General features: G+C 43.5%; 1 protein-coding gene across 1 annotated transcript; it reads left to right on the top strand.

Annotated features, from left to right (window-relative positions):
• The first annotated feature begins 1,900 nt into the window (after positions 1-1,900).
• qpct (glutaminyl-peptide cyclotransferase) lies at positions 1,901-19,623 on the top strand. The gene is made up of 7 exons (XM_088626621.1): positions 1,901-2,113; positions 12,744-12,890; positions 13,930-14,211; positions 16,810-16,977; positions 17,765-17,864; positions 18,358-18,474; positions 19,401-19,623. The coding sequence occupies exons 1-7, from the start codon at positions 1,916-1,918 to the stop codon at positions 19,544-19,546; spliced, it is 1,158 nt and encodes a 385-aa protein (XP_088482747.1). The 5' UTR covers positions 1,901-1,915; the 3' UTR covers positions 19,547-19,623.
• The last annotated feature ends 53 nt before the right edge of the window (positions 19,624-19,676 follow it).

Here is a 19,676-nt window from a genome sequence, read left to right as displayed (position 1 = left end):
GCCGATTCATAGATGGGGATTATTAGGAGGCCATGACTGGTAAAGGCCAAGGGGAAATTTGGCCAGGACACCGGGGTAACACACCTACCCCTTTCAAGAAGCCCCCTGGGATTTTTAATGACCACAGAGAGTCAGGACCTCAGTTTTACATCTTATCTAAAGGACGGTGCCTGTTTACAGTATAGGGTCCCCCTCACTAAACTGGGGCATTAGGACCCACATGGACTGCAGGGTGAGCACCCCCTGCTGGCCCCACTAACACCTTTTCCAGCGGCAACCTTAGTTTTTCCCAGGAGGTCTCCCATTCAGGTACTGACCAGGCTCACACCTGCTGAGCTTCAGCAGGTTGCCAGTTGTGAGTTGCAGAGTGATATGGCTACTGGCCATATTACATTTGATTGCATTTTTAATGGAATGTTTAAGAATTTTGTTGATGTTGTGATATACAGGAAGTATGGTTTTGAAAATGAAACTCTCACAACTGTGGTTTAAGTTTATGTAAACTTTTAGTTCGAGGCAAGCTCTCTCTCAGTCTTTCAACTTAAGTTTACCGGAAGTGGCTGTTATTGTGTCTGACTGTGGAAGAACTGTAATTATATCTCCTACATCTGGCCAAACACTATACACTGGACTACACTGCAGCATTGTAAAGGTTTAGGAAAGTTACACGAAGTATGACACAGAATGGTTAAAAGCCCTTTCACACTCATATGTACACTTAGAGTTCACACATGCAGTGCACTGGTTTTTACCTACTGGCTGCAGGTCGGCACGGTCTCTGTCTTGCTGGTTATTGCTTCATCTTGCTCAAAAAGCACTACTCTAACCTGTACGGTCGTTTTCAGGTCATGGAATTTGGCTTTTTGTTTCCTGACCTTATCTTTGGCAAGATGAGTGTGCTTCAGACAGGCAGGCTTTGTTTGTGTCAGACAGGCTGTCTGCCTCCAGATGTAGCCTGGTGGTTCTGTTAACCCTTACAGGGGAGGTTGTAGCTGGACTGGTACTGTAAGCAGCATTCAGCTTCAGGTACACTGCTGTCCCAAGGGCAGGCGAGCAGTGATCATCGCTGAGAAGACCGCCATCTGTGCACCAGGAATCTGAGCTCCAGACAGGAGAGTGGTCTGTGATGAAGAGGCACTGTAATGTGCTTCCTTGCTGCACAATAGTTGCACTCCCAGTGCAAAAACCCCCTAATATGAATGGCCAGGTGCAGTATGTGGGAAAGTCTCTTGTTATTAATTTAATGGAAGAGAAATAAACTACTAAAAATACACTGTACTTTGTTGCTTACATCCTATTTAATGTATTGTAATCTTTTGATACCTTATTCCATTTATGTGAATTGGAATAAAGATAAACAAACTGTTGCTGGTGATGAGGCTGTTACCAAGAGATAGAGGATCAATATACAGTATCTGACTCTGCAGCCAAGGTGGGCTTCTAATCTTCCTATGCTGGCTCCTAAAGTGGCCATGTGGCCACCTGGCGTATTCCCAAAACCACCAGCTAAGCTCGGCAAGTGTGCATCACCGAACACCACAAACTGAAGATAGAAAAAGGTATTTGTTTACCGTACAGAAACTGTATAGCAAAGTGGTGGACTTAAACGGAAAAAGATAGTGAATTTAAATGGGTGTTTTGACAGTAATGATTTGTTTTTGACAGCAATGATTAGAACATAATCAGCATATTTGCGTAGTATAACATGGTGAGTTTTTGAAGACTGTGCATTGCAAGAGAAGGGGGACGTTGAGATATCACAAAAGACCATGCCACGGTTTTCTAAAAGGACGAAGACTCTCTCACTCCAGGGACGGACGCGTCTCCCCCCAGGTGCTACAGCGCGGTGTCTCCAGGGTCAGGGTGAACCGTGACGCGCGGAGGGGTGCCCAGGGTCCTCCCTTGTGCTGCTCACATGATCACGGAGTGCAGACAGACGGATGAGAGGGATCGGGACTGCACGGTACGAGCCGAGAGTACTGCTCAGTGCACGGAGACGTCTGGACGGTGCGAGACCTCAGACATGTATTTCCTCCTGGTTTGGGGATTTTACGCGACGTTCTTCAGTGAAGCCAGCGGGCAGGCTGTCAAAGAAGCATGGACCCAGGAAAAGGTGCAGTTCACCTCACATTTTAACAAGTCGCTTTATGCCAGTGTGTTCAAATGTGATGATTTCTTCGAATGCATTTCTAGTAACTGCATAAATATGCGATATGACCAGATGCAATTTAGTTCATTTTAATTCATTGTTGGATTTGGCAGCTAAATGTTCTTGTAACGATAATCAGGTAAACCCATCTGAGTGAGTGTATGTTGAAGTTAAAAGATCGATAAACATGTAAGTCTTCCTTGTCAACCGCGAGTGTTTGTCTGTCCTTCAGTTTTTAAATTTCATCGATTGTGGGGGACATTCTTGGTCATTTTATAAAAGTGACTGATAAAAAAAAATCGTTTGGCTGTATTCTTTCTACACAGCTGGTGGTTTTGACTTGTATGTGCAAGATTCCTTAAGAATCCATATTTAAATTTCAGTCGTGGGAGTTTTTAACTCTTTCCGCTCTAACGCTTTTACAGTCATGGGTACCACTGACCAAATATTTATTTAAGTCAAATCGTAAAGCGATAAATACTTTGTAATAACATTTTTTTAATAATAGTGCTGGTTGTAGCAATCTTCAGAAGGTTATCGAGGCAGTCCGACACCTGGGTTTTGATCAGGGAAAAGAAAATCGAGTCTAGTCTTTTTCGAACGATTATTATTATTATTATTATTATTATTATTATTATTATTATTATTATTGAGTTGTTATATGATGATCCTTTATTCAGATCGCCTCACAGGTGTTGTTATACTTTAGCACAATACAAAACATTACTGTTAAGATAAAAACTCTTTAAAGTGTGCAGTATATAAAAGGTAAAGAACACAGTTAAAGAGGTCTTTCGGCCATTCTAGTCATCGCGTGATATTTAGTAGCTAATTGATCAGATGATATCATCCAGGTATTTAATGAAAAAAGCCAGGGTATGATCTTCAGTAACATAACTTTAATAACTTGTTCCGTACTCCCACAACCCTGTGCAGAAAGAAGTGTCTCATGTTCTTGGTTTTAAATGAACATTGCCGAACTTTTCCGCTGTGTCCTCTGGTATCTTCGTGCTTGATAGACTTCGTGTATCTTGAATGGCATGGATCGGGTCCCTTCGTAGGCAGTTACACTGTAGAAAAATAGTGCACTTGTTTACAAATATTGCACCCAGTGCTGCTATAAATGGGTTAGGTTATTCGATCACACTACGACAAAAACAGTTCAATTAATGTTTTTTGCCTCCAATACATGGTTTAATTTACCTTTCACAACCTTGAACGCAAGCTAGTCTTGAATGCAGTTGCGAAACCAAACGGAATCGCAGAGTAAACAGTGTTTAACTGTTTAGTATTGGTCTGCGATACAGGGTGGATAACATCGTTGATGTTTGTGCTTCTACTTTAAAAAAACAGGACATATATTATATCTCGCACATTATTCTCATGTGAATGCCATTTTTCGAGGTTTCTTTTCAAAACAGTATTTCAATAGTGAGAAAGCGGTTCTTAAACCACTCGCCATCTGTAATTAGAGTTTGGTATTGTCTGTGCTATTTCAAGGCACAACAGGAAAATATAGTCTGTTTACTGCAAGTGTTCGTTTTAATTAAAAAACACCGCAGTGTTCAGTCTTATAAAAAGTTGTCGAAAGCTACACCATTAATTCCCTAATACCAGTTCCCTAATATGTGGTTGTGACTTTAGGTAGCACGACTTGGATAATATGTCGGTGGCTGCAGTTTACAATTTATGCGTTGTATCGAGATCTAAAATCTCCTGGCTGTGTAAACTTCCAAAATATGAAGTGGTGTATGTTAAATATAATCTGGCATGTAATGTATGAAGTGATTGGTGAAATTGCAAATCAAAATGTTTTCCTAAATCTGTGTGCTATAATCGTAGAATGTGCTTATAGGTCACAAGACACGTGGGCTGTTCAGAGCGCTTCTCTGAGTGAGCAGCAGTATCATGGCGAGATCTGGCGCTGGCCTGAACTGAGTGGAATTCTGTGCTACCTCAGCAGATCCCTATCCACCTTCCAAATGAGAAAAACCGGAAATAAAATGGGAGATGACTGTTTGAACAATTCATATGAATTGTATATTGTGTGCTCACAACAACATTGTTAGATTCCAGGCAGTAGTACACTCTGTGCAGGTCGTCATTCCAGGTTCCCTTCTGGAGCACATCCCTTCGAAAATCATCCCAACGGGTTGGAGGAGATCCTTTGATCATGAAGATTTATAGCTCTTCCTCATTCTCAAATGCTTCAAAGTGCCTTGCGCCAATATTTCATCAAACTCAACATTTCTTAATCTTGAAAGGGTCTGTCTGAGCCCGTGGCACTTAGAAAAAAAAAACATATTCGCTTTGTGATGCGTTCTTACTGTATCTGGTTTCTTTTTTTCCCACCCTCCAATATAACATAGATCCTGCCACCTTCAAGCAGCTGTTTCTGATGCTCTCTTCACTGTGTCCCGTTGCTATGGCAGCATACTGCCTTCAGCATTGATCTACCAATTACAGATCTCTGTATTTATAGCTCCTGAACTTTGAGCCTTTAGTCTTTCATGTACTGCATTCAAACCATCGGGACCTTAACAACTGCTTCGACCTCATCCGATTCCGGTCTCTTACTGGTCTGGGCTTTGGGCTAAAGGTGTGACAACCAGCCTCTTCTGCTGTTTTCTGCCATGTTCTCTTTCATAAGAGCTTTTGCACTGACATATAAGAAACTATAAGATGTCAGAGCCCATGAAATAAGTGACGGGGGTGGGAGGAGAAGGAAAAGATGATGAAAACAACATCTGGCCTAGGAATCAATCCTGAAACCAATTAATCAGCCAGAATCACAGCAAGGGACATTGCCTGTCTTTGCAATGGCACCTAACTCAGAATGAGAACAAAAACATGACCATAGTACAATCAACTGGCAGACCTTAAAATTCAAGTAGGGAGCTGCGTCAGCATGCGGGGGCTGCAAAGGAACAGGTAAAGGTTCATTCCCTGCTGAAAAGAGAAGAAAAGAAACACAATGTTTCAGCTGTGGAGCCTTCTTCAAGTGTGTTAGAAGGCTCCTCAGCTGAAACATTGTTTCTTTTCTTCTCTTTTCAGCCTGGAATAAACCTTTACTTGTTCCTTTGCGACATTGAAATGACGTGTTCTCTTCACTCTCATGTTTTAAAATTTGTCACACAATACAATGTATTAAATACTTACAACAAGATGTTGTTATTATTATTCTTGATGTAATTGTTTCATGACTTGTCTAAGGTCTTAATCTAGTAGGCTGTCTAGATTATAAACCTGTTTATAGCTGCCTTCATTCAGCATGAACCTGATAGCGTTTTCTCTTTATTTTGAGTTATTGCATGGGATTTCTCGGGGGGAATGTTTAAGATTGCAATCCTCAATTGTTGTCATGAAGGAATAACTTCTGTCATGCTGATGCTTTACGCCGGAGGTGATGCAGTCCATCACAAATGAGACAAACACTTTGTATTTATGGTTGAATTATTTTTGACCACTCCTAGGGAAAGAAAAATCAGAAGTTTTCAGAAATAGAAGTAAAAATTCAAATCAGAATTTCTGAACATATGATGTTTCCAGGGATTAAGTCTGAATTAAGCTGAACTGTACTGCGCTCATCTGTCTTCTTATTGATAAATGCAGTTCATCTATCAAATTACCGTTCACATTGCACCATCCAGGGGTACCTACCGGAACAACGAATCACCTATGACCACAAAACTGTTAAAAGAAAAAAGAACTGATTCTGGTAATATAGTATATTTGTACGTCTACTCATTTTTACCCATGGGCAGATGTGAGAAAGGGTGGTCAAATTTACTGACCTTATCCAGTTTTCTTTCACCTTAACTGATGAACCCAGATGAGGCTAATGCCTTTCCCATTGCACTAAGATATCTATAATAAGGATACCCCTTTTCTCACTTTCAGGCAGAAAACGTGTTTTCACCTAAAATCATCCTAACATACTAAGTGGTACTGGTACAGGCTTCCACACCAGAGTTGAGCAGCTGTCATCAGGCTCCCATGATACTTTGGGTGAGGACCAGCCTCCTGTTTGCTGTTTTAGTTGCAGTGAATCACGAACCAGATGAAAGAGATTTTAATTGCGTTTTCCCTAAAACTAGGGGAAAATGCCATTGAATTCTGGGTCCTCTGGCTCAATTTTACTATTGGTTTTGAAGAAAGGACTGTCTTTTCAACTGCCTTTTAAAGGAAGCAAATTAATTTAGAACTAATGTAGATTTTATACTACAGGTGTGAGCCTGGTCAGTACCTGGATGGGAGACCTCCTGGGAAGCTATGGCTGCTCCTGGAAGTGGTGTTAGTGGGAGCAGCAGGGGGTGCCCACCCTGTGGTCTGTGTGGGTCCTAATGCCCCAGTATAGTGGCAGGGACACTATACTGGAGTGGGCGCCATCTTTCGGAAGAGCCGTTAAAACAAGGTCCTGACTCTCAGTGGTCATTAAAAATCTCCAATGATTTCTCGAGAAGTAGGGAGTTATCTCGTTTCCTCCAAATTGTCCCCATGAATGATTGGCACTTGTCCTGCGATGGACAGGCGTCCCATCCATGGTGTACCCTGCCTTGCGTTTGTTGCTTGCCTGGTAGGCTCTGGCTTCCCACGACACCGTATGGTACAAAGCGGTTTGGCAAATGACATGACTTCTGTTTTTGCTGGTGTGGTGTAGGCACAGGAATTGGTTTGGTCTCAGCCTGGGGAGCCTTCTGTTTGGAGTTTGTAAGTTCTCCCGTGACGTGCTGGCACCCTCTCTGCTTACAGGTGGGCCCAAGTACCTGTTTATGGGCTGATTCTGTCTTGGCTGGAGTCAAGTACCTGTTTATGGGCTAATGTTTTTCATGCAAATAAGATCACTTACTTAGCCATATACAATTTCTTGCATTAGGAATTTGTCTTTTGCATACACCAGCTTGCTCTCCATGAGACACACAGAGAGAAGCTTGGGGACAAAGCACAGGGTCAGCCATTCATACGGCGCACCTGGAGCAACTGGGGTTAAGGGGCTTGCTCAGGGTCTCAGCGGAGTAGGATTCCTCTGCCGGCCGTGGGATACGAATCGGCAACCTTCTAGCCACAGGCGCAGATCCTGAGCCACAGAGCCACCGCTCCACCCCTATGCATGCTCATACAGTGTATAACACCTTATGAACATTGGGATCCAAGGGTTTTGGAAGTCGAAACATGACCATATTACTGTATGAAGCAGATATGATACAGAATATGAGGCAATAAAAATAAAAATGAACTGTATACAGAAGTATAGTAGTTGGTGGGCAACTGCGGTAAAAAAAAAATCTAAAATCGAATTCTCACCCAGCAGTCAGCTGAGCAGAGCCCGTGCTTCAGACAGAGTGAGGCTGTGTGAGTGCTGGATCATGTCTGTGCTGTGTTGGCAGTCAGTGAGCAAGATCGTGACTCCAGCCAAGACAGAATCATGGCAGGAAAAATACTACAGTGGCTCTGCTTACAGGAACAGACCTCTGTGCTGGTGTGGGGTACTACCACGTTATGTCTAAATGCTGTGTCCCATTTTCTGTGTTTTTACAAAACAGACTTGAAAGCCCTAACTAAGGAGCTACTAGACATCAGGTAGAGATGAACAGAAACAGAACCACAAGTGGTAAAATTACTGTTCTTATTTTTCTCGTTCTACTGGCAAAACATAAAGCAATAAACACTAGATGGCTGCATAAAATTTCTACACAAATATTAATTTTACAAGTTAGGTCGTATGGTCTTCTTCAGCTAGGTTACAACATTTTTAATGGACTGAATATTTTTCACAAACGTGGTCCGGGTGGTTGGTGAGATTGAATTGAGCTGATCCCTGTCTCCAATCGGACTGATTTTATTTTTGTCATTGGACATATTTGAGTCACGGTCCACAAAAAAGTTCTGACATGTGTGTTGTCCACTGATCATACATAACACAGGAGCCATAGTGTGCAATGAAATAACAGCATCTAAATCCATTTCTGCAACTTTCTGCAACTTCTAAACCTGGGATACACACTGCGCAATTGACATGATGGATCGGGTTCTAGTGTCTTGTTCCTAGACAAAGTGACTACCAACATGAGGTGACTTGCTAGTTTGAAACAATAACCAAAGATAAACATTGCATGACTCAGCAGAGCTCGTTAGACTACAAAACAGAGTAAACATGGAGTCAGAGACCAGGAGATAAGCTTAATTATTGGGCCTTTCAGGCTGGTGAAACAGAATGAGATAGATTACAGTGTTCTACAACAGACTATTTCTAAATGTAGGAGAGGATTACAAGAGAGTTTTGTGGAGCTCATTCATCAGACATAAAAGGGTTACAGGCCCTTCTGTAGAGAAAAAAAAAGAAAGGTTGTTGCTCTCTCAAGTGTTTCCTGCTTAACTCCCCTGCTCTTTGGATTTCACAAGTATTTCCATCCCTCGTAATCTCGTTTACTTTGAAAAGATTACTAAAAGACTACTTTTTGAGAATTGTCATAACATAATTAAGATACTTTTTCATCAGAAAAAAGGCTACATCTACATTATTTAGATTAATACTGTCAGATGGGGAACATTTAAGATGTAGTGAGATCCATATTTGTTACTTCTACCTTTAAATGTCCTGAGTGTATTTTCACAAGTTACTTTATGAAATTAAATGAAACAGTTTCTGATAGAGCTATGCCTGAGGTTGAACAATTCATGCTATATAAAAACATCTCCAATATTGTGTAAGTTGTTTGACAGTAGGATTCTATTTATCATATATCTGTACCAAAGTGCTTGTAAGTTTTAGCTTGTAATTTTACTGCATGTTATGTGATGTGACATTTATGATCATATCAGCCCATATGCTGAAGGAAATATCGCTCAGTTTTATCTTTGCTGGTTTGCACCCTCTAAATCTGTGATGATGCTAGCACACTGTTATCTGAATACATCAGAAAAACCTTTCTTAATGGGAGGATTGTAATCATTTTCAGATCAGCATAACCCTACAACAGTAGTGTGCCCAGAACACTAGAACATGTTGCAAAACTTCACACTGTAAAAGAGCACTTTTAGAAAACCTCAAAAATGTTTTATTCTGCACTGAGTCACTTCTCAAGAACAAGAATGAACGAGTTGGACACCGACACTGCTGTTCTCTCAAAGCACCAACTCTAGATTTGAATATTTCCAGCTTTAAGAAACTGCAAATTAGTTGAGCAATTTAGCTTGTGGTTTAGTGATTTGCTGCGCATGAAAGCCAACATTCTGATGTGTGTTGATGTCTACCAAGTGCAAAACAAACAGGAGCACAGAGTCAAGCTGCAGCTCTGTGTGGGAGAGGATATTGGATTGTAAAAATACAGTAGCTTAGATGAGCATACAGTACGTGGTATCAGCATATACATATTGGAAGAGAGTTCGCTTTGTTTTGCTCTAGATTCATTTTCAGTGTCATGCAAGCACCATTATTTCAGTGATATTGTGTTTTTTTGTTGTGTGAAGTGCTTTGTAACCTGCCTTGCACCCGCTGCTTGCTGGAATAGACTCCAGGTCTCCTACGACCCTGAATTGGAAGAAGCAGTTAGAAGACAGGTGGATACATTTGTTTTATCATTAACGAGTTACCACATTATAAAGGCAGAGACACTTAAGGTCACTGAATCGAAAGCCATGACATTTTAGAGCTAATTCAATTTGGTCTCCAAGTTCTTCTTTGTTTTCTTGCATGTTTGTTCTTCCAAAAGGGATTTAAAGATAGTGTCTCCTTCCGAAATCATCCGGGGTCTCCTCAGGGTGGCTCAGCTGGTTAAGGAGAGCACAGGCTGCTGCCTGTGACCGGGGGTTTGAGTCCGGGTCCTGTCACTGGCCGACTGGGACTGGAGTGTCCCATGCAGCAGCACAAACCTGGCTGATCAGCTCCAAGGATCACTTGGAGTTAGTGGGCCGGGTCTTGCGGTGCTCTCGGTGACGGATATGCTGTACTCCAGTCAGGAATGTGCTGCCTGTGGCATGTTAGCAGACGAGTGAGGTCTTAGGAGTCTTCCTCTTCCTCATTCACTCCCATGTGTGGACACAGGGTTCACAGGCCAACAACTGTATGAGCAAAAAACACACAATTTGCTATTCCAAATTGGGTCTGCTTAGTCAAATCATGTTTAATTAGAAAGATAGACACAGTACTTAAAAGAATTAGTACTAATCACGGATTAGTTTCAATCACAGTTTTGACATTCTTTGTCTCAGAATCTGACTGGTGTACTTTACTTAGAAGTGCAAGTGGATCAATAATTTAAAGTTAAAATTCAGATGTGAGTCATATTTGTTTACAAATCTGTGTGCGTTGTACATAAGGCAAAAAAAAAAATCAAATAAGATTGTGGGACATAGTTGAAGTTTTGTTCTCTTTGTATATTTGGACTTGTTTCAAGTATTACCATGGTCCCTGTACACAAGACAAAGACCTTTAATGGTCTTTCAGGGAACAAGTTAACAGTCATGGAACTACATCAGTTTATGGATAAAGGATTATCCATTAAATTGCATTTTGCATCTCTTCATTTTATTGCAATTTTCTACAGTGCAAATTTGCAGTACATTATATTTCTATAGTGTCTCTTCCATATATTTCCTTTATGGTGTTTCAAAAGCTTTATTTTTCCGAAATAATTTTAACCTGTTTCCAGAGGCACTGTGTTGATGTTGAGAGATACCTGTGAAAGTCACGGATAGATATGGCAAGCACAGTTTAGAGGGAGTCAACAAAGTTCTCTATACCCTCTTCCCTAACTTACCTACCCAATGATTATCCAGCCAAAGCATTAATTAACTCTTCCTTCAATTTTTTGTGTGCATTTTTCATTTTCATCTGTATTCCCAAACCCCAACCACACTGATGTAGGTTTTCATTCCTGCATATCTTGTAATTTAGCTAATTATAGGTGTAACCTGTGCAGTTTGACGGATTTTCCCACTTCTTCAGGGCACTTCGGAGACCTGTGAAACCAGCATGAATGTTGTCGTCAGAACAGGAGTTGAGAAACCTTGTCGAGTGTTTTTCTGCCCCTCCTTGAAAAGTAATGAAGAAAACCACCTCGGAATTCTGGGCAATGGCAGGCGAGCTGAGTGGATCACATGGGTTCCCATAGAATTCCTGTATTTACTTGAGAAAAGAGATCAGCATGTCACACAAACAGCTGTTTTAAAATAAACAGCACAATTATTCGCAAAAAGCTCGGAAAAATTTGCAAGCTCACTTCCAAAACGAGAGCATACAACAAACTCTACACAGAAATGCCATTGATAATACTATATAAAGGTGGTGCCTAGTATTTATTATCATTTATATTATGAATGGTCAAAGTACATTTAAATTAAATTTGGCCCACCACAGCAAATGAATTTAACACCACTGCACTAGAGTATAAAAGTGCGATTGGAAAGTGCCTACTGACGTGAGCTGGGAGATCATTTCTCTGCCTTGGAGTAACAGAACAGAAAGTACAGTCTCCCATTTATCAGAGCCCCGTTTGGGGGGTTGAATTAAGGCCAAGAGTGGAAACGACATGTACTGTAGGTATTCAGGGAGTTAGCAGTTCACAAATACAGTCAGGAGCCAAAGCGCTCAAGCTCTTAAATATGAACAGCAGAAATTTGAATTATGTTTCATGAATGGAAAGAGTCGCAAGCAATGCATTACAGATAATCAGACCCCGGGAAGACAAAAGCATTTCCTCTTTTGTATCATACTGGGAAAGATGTGAAAGGATATGAGTACTGTTGTGAAGATGGAAAAATGTTAACAGAAAACAGCCTCAAATACAAGGTTTGAATCAGAGAACGCATCGGGATTCCTGACCTGGAAACTAGGACTGAATCCAGGACCAAACTAAGGCTGACACATTTTCAGAGCTGGGAAGGAGACTCAGTCAGCATCGCATCTGTTTAAAACATTAAGATGTAAGTTAATTACACTGTAGGTGCACACTAAATGTCTTGCATTTAAGAATGCGGTTCACATTTCATTGTAACTGATGTCTGAGCTTGGGGATGGTGGTAATTGCAACAATCATAATTGCCGTGTAAGTTCCTTACAGTGAAGGAAGGTCTTTATCCCATCACAGTAGGACATACTACTTACTTAACCACAGCAGGATTTATTGCAAAGAAACAGGAAAGGCTGAAAGTCTTTAGTACTTTGAAGAAGGTAAGTTACATTTTAACTGAGGAGCCTATGGAACTAAGACAAATTTAGGATTTAGGTTTACATTGTAATTCCTTATTTAAACTGTCATGGACTAAATATCTTTAAAATACTCAATGTACAATGCTACATTTTCCAAAACTGCCATTCAACAAACTGTAACGTATTTACATGTTTCCCCCCCTTTTTATTAGTTCCAGATGCTCGTTGTAGTTTCCATTTTAAATTACAGCTGATGACTAAATCCTAGTCAAGTGGGAAAAGAACAGGTTGTCGGTAAATACAGTCTCCCGGAGCCGGAACGTGTGGAAATCCAGCCTGTGTGGAATCGGGATGTCCTTCAGCCCGATCACTAGAACGGAGTTTTCCCTCTTGAAAGTTTTGAGTGTCCCACGGACTAATTTTTCCTCTTCCTTGGTTCTCCAGCTTTACCACAAGCCGAGGGTCCTGAGCCCTGCGGAGATCACGCGCGTGCTGTCCCAGCTGGACGTCACGCGCATGTGGGAGGGAGACCTGCGGCCTATGCTCATCCAGCGGTATCCAGGGTCCGCAGGCAGCGAGACTGTGCGCCAGGTCAGTCCCGCGCAGGGCCCTGAGCAGTCCGGGAGACCGGGTTTTCTACGGAACACCCGAGACGGGGTCAGAACGGAATTCCTCAGCCCGCCTTGTGGCAGAGTGAAAAGTAAAGGGCTAACAGTAGTACAAACATTATTCAGATTGTTATATTAATATTGATTTCATCTTCCAAATGATTCATGGTAAACAGGCGGCTTGGTGCTGCAGTGGCTGTTGTTGCTGCTCCATAGCGCTGGGGCCCTGGGATTAATCCCAGACCTGGAGAGCTCTCTGTCTGGAGTTTTTGCGTTCTCCCTGTGGTTGTGTGGCTTTCCTCCAGGTGCTCCGCTTTCCTTCCACAGTCCAAAGACGCACTGGTAGGTTAATTGGCTTCTGTGTAAACTGGCCCTGTTGTGTGTGTGTTTGTGTCTGTGTGTGCCCTGTGGTGGACTGGCGTCCTGTCCAGGGTGTACACTGCCTTGAGCCAGGACAGGCTCTGGCTCCCCCCCGTGACCATGAATTGGGAGAAGTGGTTAGAAAAGGGATGGATTCATGGTAACCACGTGGCCTTCTCACATATTTTAAGTTTGACTGTTTCCTGCAGCTCAGCGCCTGTGTTGGAGGAGTAATCCTAGAATTCCCTAGTGGCAAGAGAACAATCGGTGTTCTTCTTGTCTGACTGAGCCCACCTACGTCTTTTTGGTCCATAATGCTTAGCGGCCTAGTAGTAGCAGCAGTAACGCTGTGGTAGGACGGCCCTGCCAAAATAAGTGAGCAGTATGCAAAAAAAAACTTCTCATCATTCCTGTTTGGTCAAGGCACTTATAAAAAAGGTGGGTGTCTGTAGCTGGTCCTGCATTCGATTTGTTTTACTGAAACGATCTACTTAATACACCTCTCGCTGCAGCTGTAAACCAAAGTTTTGTTTGTTTATGTGGCATGGTTTCTTATACTGTATTTTCTTATCCTGTATTGTTTCTCATATCTGCCCGGTACCATGACTCTCGTCTCCCTCCCCTCCACGTGCTGTGACCTGCCTCTCGCCACTGTTTTCCAGCACATTCTAAATAGGCTGGGGTCGCTCCAGGCCGGCTGGGACACAGAGGAGGACAGGTTCCAGGCTTACACCCCGTACGGACACCTGACCTTTTCCAACATCATCGCCACCCTCAACCCCTCGGCCCGGCGCTGCCTGGTCTTGGCCTGCCACTACGACTCCAAGTACTTTCCCCCGCAGTGGCACGGCCGGGAGTTCGTCGGGGCCACAGACTCTGCCGTGCCCTGCGCCATGCTCCTGGAGCTGGCGCAGGCCTTGGATGAGGAGTTAGGGGCACTGAAGGTGAGGTCCCCGGGCCTCACAGGCCTGACAGATTTCGGACGCGTTTGGCCCTGAGGCGTGACGGCGGGGCTGGCCAGCTCCGGTCCTCCAGGGGGCGCTGTCCTGCAGGTCCTACAGGTCTCTGTCAACTTCTTACGCACAAGGAAAGTTTTTCAAAACAGTCGAAGATTGAACCCAACCGGGTGATACAGGGCTCAGCAAGGGGGAAACGCTTTAAGTGGAGTGGTACAGGCCTGCAATGTAGAAAGAGACGAGGCTAGAACACTTTGCACTTATGATTAGGCAGGGTTTCTGCGTCACCCTGTCTCCCACACTCAATGTAAGCGACCAGGTTGTCTCAGTGCGCCTATCATTAAGCATGACCCCGCGGTCCCTTTAAAACATTTTTGGCATTTCACATTTTTTGTTATAACCCCTCAACGCGAATCGGCAGTTCAAGTGACGGCTGTGCCCCCCCTTCAGCAAAGGAGGGGTGAAGAACCCACAGCCTCGGTCTCCAGATGGTGCTGTGTCAGGACCAGCTGCCCAGTCCCACAGTGCCTGGGACAGTGAGGCAGGGTGAGGGGTTCTGCTCACACCAGCATCAAAACTGACTGGCAGCACACAGGGGTGACTGGTCTGCGGAGCTTTCCTGTCGCCAATCTGATCAAACACCTTGACGGGTGAATTCAAAGGCTGGAATTGGTTTAGGTTAGGCCATTTATCTTATTTCTTTTGTGTCCTGCGTCTGGTTACTTCATATTTACTGTATATGAAGTTGTAGACTGAAATACAGGCAGCCTCCATCTCCAGCAATGTTACTATATTTATATAGCCTTGTATTAACTAACTTTAAAATGTCTTTAGTGTAAATAATATTGTTTATTAAACTGTAATTATCTAACAGTAATATCTCATAATCGATAGACGTGAAATCATCTCCGTAGACCCCACCTACCATCTGTAGTATTCTTGATTGTGGAGCTAACTATTCACACTGTAGAACATTAAAGTCAACATCATGTGGAGGTTAATTTCTTTCTGAAATGTAAAAGAAAAGAAAAAACACGTTTCGGCTGTTGATCCATCTTCAAGTGTGGAGGTAACTCTCCCACCCGAAGAAGGTTCAGTGGCCGAAATGCTGTGTTTACGCTTTTCAGTGTGGAATTGACCTCTGTTTTTCCTGAACAGCTTTCGTGCTGATGTAGGTCCCTACTCGAACTTCTGTGTATCTTGAATTCTTACTGAGCGTGGGAATGAGTCAGTCACATTGTCTGTGATCGTGGCTGATCAGCAAGGAATCATGTGCAGCCTCTGTCTGACCTCCAGCGCAGCCTGTAGATATTTTCTGTGAGGTCTATAATGCTTTTCCTCCTGATCCTCTGAGACTCTTACCCACTCTGGAAGTGTCTGGACAGAACTGGGGGCTGTGTGACCAGTACCACCAGCGTGTTCGTTTGATCCTGAAGTCTGCGAAGTCTGGCTACACAGAAACAAACAGGTTTCAACTCTGCTCTTCCTTTAGAGGACAGAGCTACACAGTGTTCCGGAGAGGAGGGCAAAAAAGACTAGCTAGCTTTGGAAAAAGAAAAAAAATACTTCTGAAACCACAGCATGTTTTACTGAAAATATGTTTGTGGGGGGAAAAAAAAAAACAGAAAAACACCCTTGTGGCTCATTGACTCAGCCTGCCTTAGGCTTTAGGAGGGAGTTTCATCTCAACCAGAAACATTTGTACTTGGCTCAGAACTTCAGAACTGCAGAACTCACTAGGGAAAGGCTTTAACTTAATAAGTCTTGTCTGAAAAACTCCTCATTCAACTATATGACACCTTTTGCCACAACCAATGCTCTCATGGTGCGTCCCAATATACCCTCAGCTAAAATTCGAATTCCGCTCTGATGTGGAGCCAAGGCAGTCGGTAATCCGTACTCTGAGACATGTAGATGTAAATGATAACTTTTTTTTATTCGTAATAAGTGCAGTTGCATGTGCAGTATTTTTTAAAATGAAAACGTTTAAGCTATCCTAGGGTCTTCTGACAGACTGTTCATCATTAGAAGAAAATAACCACACGCTGGTGTCGAGCAGTAAAAATGTATTGGATATTTAAGGCCAGTAGGTGGCAGCACTCTGTAGTCAATAACATAGCGCTTCAGGCTGTAAGCAGAATGTCTGGAAAATACAGGTACTGTACCTCAGCGCAAACTTAAAAGAAGCTACAGTATATAGAAATCAGTGCAGCCCATTTTCTCACTTCTCCACCTAATTTGTATGAAACAAAGTTGTTGTTGTTTTTTTCAAAAACTGCCTAAACATTTCTTCAAACTGTCATATGTAGTTTATATAACCTAAGAGTTACTTTAGAAATATGAGGTCACAAATATATCCATGAGAGAATTTCGGGTAGCGCCTGCAGAAGGCTCCAGAGCCGAAACGTTGTGACTCTCCTCTTTTCTTTTCAGCGTGAAATAAGCCTTTGCTCGTTAATATATTTCCACGAGAGCTACAGTATGCATACATCTTGTAACCCTCAGGGAAGTGTATAAAAGTAAAATTCTATCGAAGCATTTCGAACACCCCTCCGATGATAAACGATTATGTTTTTCTCCTGAAAGACGGAGATCCCGGACCTCTCCCTGCAGCTGATCTTCTTCGACGGGGAGGAGGCTCTGTACCAGTGGACCTCCACGGACTCTCTGTACGGGTCTCAGCACTTGGCCCAGAGAATGGAGAACACCCCTCACCCTCCCGCCTCCGACGGCACCAACCAGCTGGACGGCATTGTAAGGCGCACAGGACGTTTCCCCGCCGCGCGATTCACTCCGAAGGCTCACCTGCCCTTCCTCTCCTTGATCCGTTTGTTAACAGCTTCCCCTCGTCTTCTCTGCCTGCCTGACTTCTGGAGCAGGACGCTCAATAGAGTGCTTTTAGTTTTGACCAATATTACTTCTAACCAGGAGACTAGACTCAACGTAGCATGATGCATTGCTCCTTCTGGCTCCAGAAGTGTGCTGTGTGCTGTCTTGTCTCCAAGATAGGCTGCATTGCTGTGCTGCTGACAGAAGATATAGATGAGGTATACAGAGGAGATATAGAGGATACAGACGTAGTATCAATTGGATTTGGCCAGAGGCACCTAGTTACTGTCTGATCATGAGAGTCTCTGGTCAGTATACAGTATTATAAAAAAAAAGGGGCGGAGCGGTGGCTCTGTGGTTAAGGATCTGCACCTGTGACTGGAAGGTTGCCGGTTCAAATCCTGCGGCCGGCAGAGGAATCCTACTCCGTTGGGCCCCTGAGCAAGGCCCTTAACCCCAGCTGCTCCAGGGGTGCTGTACAATAGCTGACCCTGTGCTCTGACCCCCAGCTTCTCTCCCTGTCTGTGTGTCTGTGTCTCCATGGAGAAAAGCTGGGGTATGCAAAAAGATGAATTCCTAATGCAAGAAATTGTATAGGGCTAATAAAGAAACAGTATTATCATGTCTGTCTTGAAATCTCCCACTCCAGAGCTATATCTACAGATCCCTCGCTGTATAAATCACAGCTTTTACTTTTATTCTGTTCCTTCAGGATCTCTTTGTGCTGCTGGATTTAATTGGGGCTCCCAATCCACGGTTCGGCAGCCAGTTTCCGAACACCGTCAGGTGGCTCAGCAGGCTGCAGAACATAGGTGAGTCCCCCCTTCATCCCTGAAGGATGACCTTACATGATCACATGAGCGTCAGAGGTGTCTGTGTGGCCGGACAGGCTGCAAGGCAGATGTTCGTTTGTATTAAGACCCCTGTGCTGCATTCTTGATTCACACACACACCTGCGTTTGCTTGAACGTATTCTAGTGGCATTTAAGCTCTGTGCTCTTGTAGCGGAGCTAGGTCGGACACGGTGACGTCATCGCCCTCCCTGCGCGTAGCGGGGACCTCAGCCGCCTGGGCTGGGGGAGGTCTCCTTTAGCTCATATGGCTGGTTCCCTGTTCCGTTACGCCGGAGACCCGGGTTCGTGCCCAGGTGTTGTGGGACGAATTGGCGGGGTGGTGCCTGAACCGCGACGGTCACACTCCGAAGTGCCGGTTCTGGTCGTTCTGCGCGATTATGAAGACGGGCTGCTTTGGCTCGGCAGTGGGCTCGAGTGACGGTCCGGGTGGGTTTCTGTGTGTGTGTGACAGAGCGCAGGCTGCACGGGATGAAGCTGCTCAAGAGTCACCCCATGGAAGTGGAGTACTTCTGGCCCAATCTGCCTGTGGGGCTGGTGGAGGACGACCACAAGCCCTTTTTGAACAGAGGTAACTGTCTGTCCCTTATGCTGTGTGCTCATTTGCAGTCGTACTGCTGCTCCAGCCCACTTTATTACACCTATCTCTGTCTCTCTGTGTTCATGAAATGTTGGCAGATATACTTCCATAAGCACATGAAGACCATTCACATGTGATTAATAAACATGTAACAGTACAAATGAGAGACATATATATAAATTCTGAAGTTTCTCTTCTTTTAAGTGATATCTGCTCAAAAAGTCTTCAAGGCTTGGCAGGTAAACTCTTGCTTGCGTAATGTAATAATAATAATAATAATAATAATAATAATAATAATAATAATAATAATAATTGTTTACACTTATATAGTGCTTTTCTGGACACTCCACTCAAAGCGCTTTACAGGTAATGGGGACTCCCCTCCACCACCACCAGTGTGCAGCCCCACCTGGATGATGGGACGGCAGCCATAGTGCGCCAGTACACACACCACACACCAGCTCTCAGTGGGGAGGAGAGCAGAATGATGAAGCCAGTTCATAGATGGGGATTATTAGGAGGCCATGATTGGTAAGGGCCAATGGGAAATTTGGCCAGGACGCCGGGGCTACACCCCTACTCTTTTTTCGAGAAACGCCCTGGGATTTTTAATGACCACAGAGAGTCAGGACCTCGGTTCTACGTCTCATCCGAAGGATGTGTCAGTGTTGTGTCAATGTATCAGTGTTTGCCTGACAAATGAACAACACAAACACTAACTGACAAACACTAAGACAAATGAAACATCCAAGTCACAAATGAATACTAACAGACTATGATTCACTTTGCATTGTTGTTTTGGGACTGTATGGAATTATGCTTGTTTCACAGCAACGCCAGGAAGGACTTGCTCAAGCATAACAGGCAGCATTTTTAAAAAGACAGCTCATGGTGGGTCTTGGCTCTCTCTTGTACAGGGGTCCGAATTCTTCACCTGATCCCCACACCCTTCCCTTCTGTGTGGCACACGTTCGAGGACAACGAACAGAACCTTGACCAGCCCACCATAGAGAACCTGTTGAAGATCATGCAGGTCTTCATACTGGAGTATCTCAAGCCATGAAACACCCCGGGTCAACACCCAACGTCTAGTGACACTTGAGGAATAAAGAACTTGGACTGTATTTGTTCCAGAATTTACTGGATGTGTTTGTTTAATTCATTTGCATATATTATGGACTCAGTTACTTTGT

This window comes from Lepisosteus platostomus, chromosome 3 (genome assembly GCF_059453375.1).
Source record: "Lepisosteus platostomus isolate fLepPlt1 chromosome 3, fLepPlt1.hap1, whole genome shotgun sequence".
Classification (NCBI taxonomy): Eukaryota; Metazoa; Chordata; class Actinopteri; order Semionotiformes; family Lepisosteidae; genus Lepisosteus; species Lepisosteus platostomus.
Note: the sequence above shows the minus strand (reverse complement) of the source record. Positions and strands in the feature narration are given on the sequence as shown.